This window comes from Tupaia chinensis, unplaced genomic scaffold (assembly GCF_000334495.1).
Source record: "Tupaia chinensis unplaced genomic scaffold, TupChi_1.0 Scaffold000249_1, whole genome shotgun sequence".
Taxonomy (NCBI): Eukaryota; Metazoa; Chordata; class Mammalia; order Scandentia; family Tupaiidae; genus Tupaia; species Tupaia belangeri.
Window position 1 is genome coordinate 1,000,583 of NW_006159728.1, and position 11,774 is coordinate 1,012,356.

At 48.1% G+C, this 11,774-nt stretch overlaps 1 protein-coding gene across 1 annotated transcript in view; it reads left to right on the plus strand.

The window, feature by feature from the left end:
• Positions 1 to 8,607, plus strand: part of VOPP1 (VOPP1 WW domain binding protein) — a 30,849-nt gene extending 22,242 nt beyond the window's left edge. Inside the window, 2 exon segments of the mRNA XM_027772035.1 lie at positions 6,841 to 7,036; positions 7,038 to 8,607. Of these exon segments, the coding sequence (XP_027627836.1) occupies positions 6,841 to 7,036; positions 7,038 to 7,253 (412 nt within the window). The 3' untranslated portion in view covers positions 7,254 to 8,607.
• The last annotated feature ends 3,167 nt before the right edge of the window (positions 8,608 to 11,774 follow it).

Genomic DNA, 11,774 nt, shown 5'->3' on the forward strand with positions numbered 1-11,774 from the left:
TTAATACACTGGAAAACAAGTAAAAGTTTGAAGTTTTGAAAGAATTACCTACTAGAATTGCTTCAAATGCATATGGTTTTCTTGAAACTTTTCAGAAACAATTCATTTCAAATATTTATAAATTACTACAATGCATTCGTTTCAATGAATTTAAATTACTACAATGCATAGAAAATTATGGAAATCTACCTAATTCATTTCAAAAAGCTAGTGTAACTTGGAAACAAGCCCCAAAATAACATTTATTGAGTTGTATTTATTGAGCACAGTTCAGAACTCTAGGAAAATGATTTAAAACAATACGTCATAATGGTCAACCATTGGAGCCAGCATTTGGCATGGTGGTTATGGTGCTGGACTTCCACATGGTTGACCATGGTTCAAATCCTGGACCTGGTGGCTTGAAAGTCACGCTGGTGGGGTCAGCAGATGATGTAGTGGTTAAGGCTCTCCCACATTGCCAACTGCAGTTCAAGGCCCCGAATCGGTGGTTTGAAACTCACACCAGGTATGTTGTGAGTGCATGCATACCCTAAATCCTCAGAGGACAATGGAGGAGAAAAGATAGTGGCATGGCCATCTCCATGGGAAGTGATTTCTATCTTTCTCTCTGTCTTTCTCTGTGTCTCCAGCAAATATACATCCCCTTTAGCAAAAGTCTCTCTAACAACAACAACAACAACAACAAAAAAAAAAAAAACGGAAAAAGAAAGAAAATCGTGCCTGGTACGTGTGCATGTGTGCCCAAAATCCTGAGAGCAGAATGGAGGAGAAGGGAAAAAGTTAGGATGTTTAGTTTCATTGCTATTTAATATTGTTCTAGAATGTCTGGCTGAAGTATTAACATGAAAATAATATTTAGGTACTAGGAAGGAAAAACGAAACCATCCCTATTTGTAAGTAATATATCAGTACTTAGCCTGACAGTCCTGAGAAATGGGCTGAAAACGATTTTTTGGATTGTTTTTGTTTTTGTTTTGCTATAGGGCACGTACGCTCACCAGAGAGACAGAAAGTGAGAAATCACCCCCCAGGGGGGATGGCCACGCCGCAATCCCTTCTCCTCCATTCTCCTCTCAGGATCTTGGGCATGCATGCACACGCACCCGGCGTGAGTTTAAGCCACTGGGTCCAGGACTCGAACCGCAGTCGACTACATGGGAGTCCAGCAACATAGCCATTATACTAACTGCTGATCCCTGAAAACTGTTTTTATTTATTTATTTATTTATTTTGAAAACTGTTTTTAATAACTGAGGCTAATTTAGCAAAACAAATAGGTACAACCTGAAACCAGATCAAAAGGGAAAGCTTAGAGGAAGGAAAGGAGCCAGTTACAAAGGGGCCACCTGTCTATCAATCCTGACAGTGCTCTCTGGGAGAATTAATTGAGTTACTCCTGGCTATAGATCACGGATGTCCCAATTCGTCCAGCTTAAAAAATAAGGCGATAAGTCACAAAGAGGGAGGCTCTTGGTTAACTCCGTGGCTGGCAGACATCTTCCCTCTGCCCCTGTGGCCACCCCAGCTTATCCTTCGAGAGCACTTCCCTGGCAGGACGTCTGCCTCGGGCTCACAGACCCAGCAGCGTCCAGCAGAAAGCTCCCTCGGCAAGTTCCGGCAATGTAATCTGGGCTTCGGCTTTTGAATCTGTAACCAGGAATGAATCCTCTGTAGCTTGTAGTGACTAGAGAGCTTGAACAAGAGTGTAAGGTAACATGAATTGGTCCAGAAAGCGCACCTAGCCCACAGCTGGACCTTCCCCAAGAACAGGGCTTGTGCAGGGTCGGGCAGGCCACATGTGCTCCCACAGACCCAGTCCGTCCCTCCCCTTGGCCTTTCGCTTTCACTCACGCATTTCCTCTCTCCGTTTTGGTTTGCGAAGCCTGCTCTAGGACAGAGTAAAATTCGAGGTCTTCGTCTTCACTGTTTGCTTTATTTCTTCATCTTTATTCTCCATGCATGTGAAGAGGCTGTTTGTGCAGTCTTTGCTCCAAGCTCCCGTGGGCTTTATTTTTCCCGATTTCTCTGTTTTGGGTAATGGCCTCACTTGGAATTTGGGTCTGTGACAATGACTCACGAATCCCCGGAGCTTCATGTAGAACCTTTCCATTTTTGTTCTCACCACGCTGTCTAGGATTACGAAGTTAAAGTGGTAATTTCCAGGTGTGTGTTTTGGGCAACATCTTGGGAATGATCTCCCCGAGGTCCACGGCTACATCCCTGGTCCAGCTGCCCTCTCTCTGTGGATTTCACACATGCCATGAAGTCTTCCTGCTCTCACTTCTCTAAATGAATGGCACTATCTTGGCCAGAATTGGCTCTCTCTTCTCTCGATTTCTGTTCGGTGGAAGCACCAACGGTTAGCCAGCTGGGTCAGCATTTTGTCAAGAGTTCTACTTTTGGGGGCCTGCAGGTGGCGTAGTGGTTAAAGCATTGGACTCTCACATGGTCGACTATGGCTCAAGTCCCAGACCTGGAAGCTTGCTTTCTCACTTTCTCTTTTTCTGTGTCTTCCTCTGCTCAAATTTAAAAATAATAATATAAATAAAATAGAAAAAACAAGGACCAGCAGTTGGCGTAATGGCTATGTGGCTAGACTCCCACGTAGTCGACTGTGGTTCGAGTCCTGGACCCAGTGGCTTAAACTCACACCGGGTATGTGTGCATGCGTACCCAAGATCCCGAGAGGAGAATGGAGGAGAAGAGATTGCAGCATGGTCATTCCCCCGGGGATGATTTCTTGCTTTCTTTCTCTCTGTCTCTTTCTCTCTCTCTGATGAGTGCATGCGCCCTATAGCAAAAACCTCTCCAAAAAAAAAAAAATAGAAAAAACAATAATTATTTTAAAAAAGAAAAAAAAAAGTTCTGCTTTTAGCCAAACGAGTAGAACCCACGCAGATGCCTGGGCCGTGCACATCCCCTGCGAGAACTGTACCCTGTTCTGAGCTGCTTTGGTTCTTGCCCCGTGGCCTCCGTCTGGCTAGGGACTGGTGAGCTGTTCCCCATGAGGCTACTGCTTCTGCTCCTGTTGCCTTTGGGTCTCCCCACAGGTGTTCTGGCATGTTCCATCCCTGTGGCTGCCAAGTGTTTTCACGTAAGGGTTCCTGTTCCTGACTAGCACCTAGCTCATCCACCTCCTTTCTGCTCCGTTCCTATTATGTCCCACATGCATCTCTATCTCTAGGTGCAAATATTTCAGTCCCCTTCTGCCAGTTCCTGACAATGTCCAGGAGCTGTGACGGATTAGCAAGAAAAATACTGATTCCAGTGGTTCTCTATTATCCAGGGAGCGGTCACACTGTAGGCCAAAGCCAGATCTCTGGTGCAAAGACCCTCACCCCTCCTTCCTCTGCGATAGGGAGTTGGGCTCCTCCCCTGTTCTCTGTTTCTTAGGACTGCCAGGCAGAGCTGCTGCAGGCTAGCTAGGGGCGGGGGGGCACAAGCAGGTGTCTCAGGAGACCACCAAGCACAGCCAGCACAAGATGACAGAGACAAAGCCCAAATCCAAATCACAACCCCGCCTCACTGAATTCTATGTCTATTGACCCTGTCACTTTTTTGGTACCATCTGGGGCCATCCGGAATTCCTCCCATCTTCTTTGAGGACTTCGGGATCTGCCTGCCCCAGTATCCTGTTTGTCCTCTCCCACATCGCTGTCCCACTCAAAGCAGAGGCAGGCTCCTAAGCGGTGTGCAGCTCAGATCCTGTGCTTCACATGCTGGGGGCCATGTGGGAGGCCCGAGTTTGAGTCTTGGTCTAGCCTAAAGGCCAGGGGTGGTGTCTGTAATTTCAGCAGGTTGGGAGGACGAGGTAAGAGAAGCACAAGCTTCAGGCTGACTTGAGCAACATAAGAGACCCGGCCAAAGTGAAAGAGCTGAGTGTGGTGGTATTTGCCGGTAGTCCAGCAGGGAGGCTGAGAAAGGACTGTGCCATGGTGAGACCTCATCGTGGAAACACAGAACTAGAGGCTGTCTGCCCAAGACCACATCCTCCACCTGTTCTCCTTCCTGTTCACCCGCATGTGCTGGGTGCCTTCCTGCGCACCAGGCTCGGAGCTAGGCAGAGGGATCCCAGTGCTGAACCAGAGGTCTGTGGCCTCACTGAGCTTCGCTCTCTCCCAACCCTCTTGTCTTTTCTCTGTATCTCTCCTACCGTGTCTAAACAAGCTCAAGCGTTTCCTGTCCTTCGAAATACACCTCCCCTTGCTCTGCTTCACTTATAACACCACCATCCCTTCATCACGTTTTAAACATTTATCCTGGAGCGCGTTTCCCTCCTGTGATTGGGGGTTTGTGTCAACCGCTGTACTAAAACTGTTGGGGTGACGAGCCCAAAAAGTCGGTAATGCCATTTCCACTGAACACTGACAGTTTTTATTTTGACCTCTCATCAATCTTGGAAAGTATCAGTCACTTCTTTCAAATTCTCCTTTCCTTTGGCTTCCATGACACAGTTCCCAATTCACTGCATTTCCCTCTTTCTTCCCAGTCACCTTTGCATCCTTCTCCTCTACCTTAAATGTGTAGTGTTCTTGTCCTGTCTCAAACACTGGTCTTTCCTACAGCTTCTCTCTTGCGGTCATCCTTTCCCCCCGTGCACACCTCCTTAGTGGTTTTATGCACACCCGTCTTTACGTAAAAACCTCCAGAGCTACCTTGGCCCTGATAAGTTCAGCCCAGAATTGGCATCCTCCCTGCCTTTCTCCTGTATCCCTTCTCCTGCTTTGTTCGTGAGACCGGAAACCTTTCTTAAGACTTCGTTTCGTATCCCTGCATTCCACAGTTAGACTCGGGTTCACCATTGGATATACCTCATTCCATCTCTCAGTTCTCCCCATTTGTTCTCAGATATTCAAATGCCTTCATCATATCCCGCCTGTACTGTTACAGTGGCCCTCTTTAAAAACAAAAATCATATAACATAGAAGGAGATTCTACTCTTGAGAAACTCATGGCCATGAGTGGTACACAGACTTTAATACATCCCACGGTGGCAGCAACACAAGCGATGCCATCTGTGGGTCACCCAGGGCGGCAGGTGGCAGTCTTTGATGAAGCTGTTCCCATGGCTGACTGCTCTCCTCTTCACACCTGGAATGCATGCTTGGCCTGACTTTCTGTTCTACATTCTCTCTTTTTGCACATTTGTGTGTTTCCAAAATCTAAACTTAAAGGTTTGGGACCTCTTGCATACTTTGCTGGGTATTTTTTTTAAGAATCATATCTTTATTCAATTAAATTGTATCAGAGGGAAATCTGCAGAAAGAGACCCTTCATGGTACTCACGCATGGGCAGTGTGTCGGTCACGGTCCTCCGAGGAAGCAGAATCACCAAGATAAATGTATATAAAAGAGGGGGTTATAAGAATGATCTCACAAAGAGAAGTTTCACAGTAGACTGTCTGAAAGCCGGAGAAACAACAGGAAGACCCAGATGGAGGGAAGCCAATGGTGCAGTTTCCTGTCCAAGACTGAAGGTCCTAAGTGCCTTTGGGGGTGCCATTGGAATGAGTCAGGAGTCTAAATGTTAAAGAATTTAGAGTCTGTCTGTGTCTGGTGTGGCATGGGAGCCAGGTGGGAACTGAATTCATGCAAGGCTGAGTTACAGAGCAAGGACAAAACAGGCAGATACGCAGGCAGCAGGAGTAAAACGCGACGTGCTCTACAAGGAAGGGTCGGAGAGGAAACAGGATCTCCCACGTCCTCTGCTTTCCCAGCCAGTCTTGTCTAGCAACCTTTTTTACAGAACAGGAACAATGCTTCACTAGCCATCCAGGCATCCTTCAGTCTAGTCAAGTTGGTACCCAAAATGCTCCTTCACAGGCAGCTTCTCTGAGACTCAATATCTCCCTGGGCTAGGTGAAGTATCACAAATAGTCTTGAGTCTGCTTGCAAGACTAGCTTCACTCAGGAAACACCAAAAGCTATCACGATTTTCCTTGATTCTTTATTTATATATTCAGTATTCTGTTGCATTACCCACAAGCTCAGAGTAACTAGACCTACAACATGGGTTCTAAGACAGCAGCTTGGCATTGTACTAGGTAGGGGGCAGGACGAGCATTTGCTCCCTCTGGACCCACATGTCCTGCAGACTGGCCTGGAGAGTCGGTCTGCATCTCAGATCCTCACCTTGGAGGAGAGGGTCTGTAGATTCATAAAACCAGCCCTGCTTCTGGCATGGACCCTCACCAGTTACCTCCCTGCCTGTGAAAATGTGTTCACCAGAATGACGTAACTGCTCCTCTGATAAAACGCTAACCTAACAGATGGGAATGGCCATCTGATTTCAGAAATGGTCGAAAGTAGTCTATGTGTCCAAAGAGGTTGTGGAGCTACCATTGAAAAGTCTGAGCTGAGCATCAGGAAACCAGCTGTTCCCACAGTTAGCTGCAAATCAGCTGCTTTTACTGTGGTCCAGTTCCCTTGACCGTGAAGTGTACATGGCTTCTCTCTTGGTGATCTCGTCAGCACGTGCTCACTAACTCTTTGCATAGCTGTCTTGTTTTTAGCATTCAGATTTCAGGTTGGTGGTATCTGAGCTGCCACTCCATAACTCACCTCCCATTGTTCTTCCTATAATGCAGCCACACCCTGAGATTATGTGCAGCCCATCAATGATCTGTCCCCTCTGGTAACTTGGAAGCTCTTTGTAGGAAGGGACCGGTGTGCTCCCAGAAGCCCCACTATATCTGGGGATGTTGGGTTCTTCATCCCCCTGGTTTGAGTCAATGTTTGGAGCAGACGGCCCCTATAGCACGTCCAGCTGGCAGTGCCCTGGGTGTGATGGGAGGTGGGTTTCTCGTCCATGCTCATATGTGACCATCTGTCTTCCAGGAGCCCAGCAGCCGGGGCCACCGTATTACACCGACCCTGGAGGACCAGGAATGACTCCTGCAGGGAACACCATGGCGATGGCTTTCCAAGTCCAACCCAATTCACCCCAGGGAAGCACAGCCTACCCACCCCCTCCTTCCTACTGCAACACACCTCCGCCCCCATACGAACAGGTGGTTAAGGCCAAGTAGCGGGGACACTGCCCGTGTGAACGAGGAGGGACAGGAGAGGGCCTTTCACTCAGCCTTGCCTGTTCCCATCGAAGTCCATTTCCAGGAATGGTCTTAGGAGCCACTAATGGCAAATTCCTCTTTGATATCTTCAAAGCAAGACAGCTCCCTTTCAAGTTTTCTGTGGAGGACGATATTCAAATTCACACTGTGTCTCCTCTGTTGCTTCTGTTTCTAATGTAATCTGTGCTCTCTGGCAGAGTGTGGTGACAGTCTCCAAGGGTCAACATTCTTAGGGTGGTGTGGCCAGATCCTCAGGAGAGAGGCTAAGAGGATGAGCAAGGCAGAGCCAGTGTGCAAGGGCGACGTGTGGAGGGGCCAGGCCGAGCACCCTGGGGAAGCCTCCTTCTACAAGTCGAAAGGCACATGCAGCAGCCAGGACATGGTGCAGCGGCAACCGGGCTACAGTGAGGCCCAGGTCTGCTGCTGCCCATTCTCCCGTCGGCCTTCCTCTCCAAGAAGTGGCAAAAGAGCCCATCAGGAACGTATCCTGTCTCCACTCGCATCCTAAAGATAGGCTTCCCCTGCAAGATGGGGACCCATCCTCGGGCCAAGGTGAAACATCAGCGGTTTTCTGAAGACCACGAAGGAGAGTTATCCAAGTTCATAGGAAATATTTCCCTGCCCCAAACTGGGACATGGCATTGTATGAGCTCTTGGTCTGACTTGCGGGTGGGGGAGACGTCTCTCCCTTCTTAGTGTATTTGCGGAAGTGTGTGTGTAAGACCCTGTCCTTCCCCAGGGCATCTCTGGAGGTAGATTTTGATGGGCACTGTCAAAGCAGAGGAGTACATCTGGCTGGGATGTCACATCAACCTTCGGAGAGAGACCAGCTGAGACATCCCAGCAGACCCCGGCCAGCCACTGTGAGCCTGGAGTGGCCGTGGTGGTGTGCAGTCTGAGCGGGAGTGTGCGGGGCTCTGAGGAGGAAAAGCCTGTGAGGAGGAGAGGAGAAAATACTCACTGGACGGCTCGGGCCGTGGAAGCAACCTGAGAGTGAAGAGGTGACTGGAAGGGCAAGGCCCGGAGGAGAATCCTGCCTCACCCCACGATCCTGCATGGAGCCCCTGGAGTTGTCGACAGTTAGGGAGAGTCCTGTCCCTCCGAGTAGCTAGTAACGTGGGCGTGTATGTAACCCCAGAGCTGACCTGACGTGTCGTGTGTACTGAGCGCAAAGCAGCGTAGCCGAGATGCCTAGATCACTATGTATGTAGTATTGGGGGAGGGGAGGGGGGCGGGGTACTTCATTTAAGTGAGTAATTGGAGCCTCTGAGAAATTGGTACTCATTGAACCTGACCACTGAGACATGGCACTGGAGTGGATGGAGGGGGTTTCGTTCCCCTACACAGGGGGCATGGGCTCTGTGTCTGGTTTCTGTGGGGCAGGGAAGGAATGGGGTTGAACCACTGCGGGGACTTACTCGAAGGGCACAGAATCTGGGGGCCTCCCAGGGAAATACTGGGGAACAAAACGAACACCCTTGGAAACACCGGCTATGCGTACAGATGCGGCTGCCAGTGTCTGACCGCCCTCATGTGACCTCTGACCTCCTGTCCCTGTGACGGCAGGTCCTCCCCACACTCGGGTCCATGACTAAATGAGACAACAAAGCACAACACTTGCTGTTTACAACCGAGACAACCACATGGGCCCGGACAGCTCCTCTTCCTCCAGGTCATTGGGTTTTCTTTTTTAACTTCGGTTCCTCCCTTTCATTGTTTTTGTTTTTGTTTTTTAAAGCAAAGAAGCACACTCAGAGCTGCCCTTGGAATTGGACCAGGGTGCAGCTGACTGGGCACCTAAATGTCCACGACTAAATTTTATTTATCTTTTTGATAGCAAATGATCCTGAGAGACTGAATGCCTGGAAGCGCTCAGCAATTTTATATTCCCATGTCTGGATAAGACAGATTTTGTTTTCCCTTCCACCTGGGCTTGTATCAGTGAGCGCTGATGCTGCCTCTGGAGAGTCCACTGCCAGGGACATTCCCTGGCCGTTCTCGCTTCCTTTGTGCCGTCGGGGCCACCTCCTAGAGTGAGTCCAGCCCCTGGTGTGTTGCGATTCTGTCGTCAGTGGTTAGGTACCTCGAAGCAGATCTGTGCATGCTTTTTTCTCTGTCACATGGCTCATTTTTCTTTTTTGTTCTCTTTTGATAGGGTCCTGTTTCCTATGTAAGCAAAATAAAAATAAATTTGGGCACATGCTGTGATTGCTTTTTTTGGGGAGTAGGAAGGAGAGTAGGGGTGAAGTTTCTCTGGAAGTTTCATTGGGTGTTAGTTCAGCCAGATGGGGTGGTATGGAGTGGGATGATGCACCCAGTAGTCCCTGTAGGACTAGAAATTAGATGTAACCCAGAAAATGAGGTACTTGAGCCAGCCCCATAACCTGGTGGTTAAGGGAGCTGAACCCTACATGACTGACCACAGTTTAAATCCCAAGTGGCTTGAAAAACATGCTGGGCATATGTGTGTATCCCCCAAATCCAACAGGATGAGAACTAGAGAAAGGATTGTGGTGTGAGCATGCTTTGTTGGGGCGTGTTTCCTCCCTGTCTGTCTCTGTCTCTGTCTGGTGAGCACCTGTGCCCTCTAGCAATTAAAAATAAATAAATAAAACAAAAAGATAGGTTACTTTTGGTTCACCAGCACATCTTAAAAATCAAGCTAAGGGAAGCCAGCAAGTGGCGTGGTGGTTAAGGCACTAGACTGCCCCATGGCCGACCTTGATTCAGGCCCTGGACCTAGTGGCTTGCTTTCTGTCTCCTCTCTCTCTCTCTCTCTTACTCCCTCCCTCTCTCCCTAGTGAGTGCTATTTATTATTAATATTATTATTATTTTTATAGTAATAAATAAAATGAATCATTTTGAGAAATTTTTACTATAGGGCTTGCATGCTCACCAGAGATGCAGAGAGAGAGAAAAAGTGAAAATTCATCCCCCAGGGAGGATGGCTATGCCACAATCCCTTCTCCTCCATTCTCCTCTCGGGATCTTGTTCACGCACACACATGCACCTGGTGTGAGTTTCAAGCTTCTGGGTTCAGGACTTGAACCACGGTTGGCCATGTGGGAGTCCAGTGCCTTAACCACTACACCCCTGCTGGCCCCTAAATAACTGATTCCTAGGAAAAAAAAAAATCAAGCTAAGGACAAAATTGTCCGTGGTGAGTCGGAAGTGCAGCTTCACTAAGAATCTCACAGGGGATACTAGCACCTGGATCTGCTTCCATTGGTGGGGGAGCCCTCATTCTACAATCCACTTCTGCCTGGTCAGAAATTGTACTTCTCTCACACATCTCTTTGCAAGGCACAGCTGCCACATTAGGCTGCATTTTAGATAAGTCATTAGTGGAGACAACATTTGTAAAGAAGCGTTTTAATAGTTCCCTTACAACACTATTCCTGGGCCAGCCCCAAAGCCTTGTGATCCCACATTGCCGACTGTACAGTTCAAATCCTGCCCTGGCAGCTTGAAAAACATGCAAAGCACGTGTGCCCAGAATTTCGACCGGATGGAGAAATGGAGAAGAGAATGCGGTGTGCCCATGTCTCTCTGTCTCCCCTTGGCAAGTACACATACTCTCTGGCAAAACTTTAAAAAACAACCAAGAGAATAGTTGCTCCCGTAAGAAGCCTTCTGCGGGCCCGAGTTTGGGTACTTCAGTTGTGTCCGTCTTGGATTGACAGTGCGTGCAGGTGTACTATACCAAACAGTCTGGAAGCATCTTAATGCCGTTTAATCCAGCGATTCCCAAGCAAAGAGACCTTACCGTCCTTTTCTTGGGTGTGGGGAGGGTAGGTAAACACCATTTCTACGCAGTCTCTGTTTGCAGCAGCTGCCCTACCAGGCAGGATCAAGGATAGGTGGCAGCCCCCTGCCCAGCTCCCTCACTGCACCTGTGGCTGGGCCATTTACTGACTTTTGTCAGTGCACACGTGTCAGCTGACTGAAGAGGAAGACAGACCTGCTGGATCCTTGGCACCACGTGTGATTTTTAAAAGTCTAATTTCTGCTTATGTAAGGGGATTTCAAAAAGTTTGTGAAAAAATGAAATTAAGGTCCAAGTTATTTTGGTACAAAAAAAATAATTTGAAATCCACACATAGTTTTTTTTATAATACATATTATCCATGAACTTATTTTAAAGTTCGTTTTGTTTCTCTCATGAGCAAGAGAAACAGAGATTTAGGTACTCCACAGGTCTGGATGCTGCAATCCAGCCCTGAATCCTGGGCACACTTGTGCCAAGCGAACCCAAGGAGATCTCTGGAGGTGAACACAGAACTGTCCCATGTGGATCAGCCTCACAGCAGTGTGTTTTACCCATGAACTTTGGGAACACCCTTTGTAGATTACAATGATCTAGTTCCCTCTTTTGTTTCAGTTTTGCTATAGGGTCATGTGCTCGCCAGAGAGAGAGAACTCATTTCCTGGGGTGATGGCCACACCACAGTCCCTTCTCCTCTATTCTCTTGGGATTTGGGGCACATATGCACATGTGCCTGGTATGATTCTCAAGTCACCACGTCCAGGACTCGAAATGCAAAGTTGGCCATATGGGATCCATCCACCTTAACCACCACTCCACTGGCTGACCTAATCTATTTCCATCTTTAAAAGGCAGTATGAAATAATCCATTTCATAATAAAACTAACAGGATGTATGTGTAGTTCAAAAGAAGTGTATAGATGTACAGTGGCA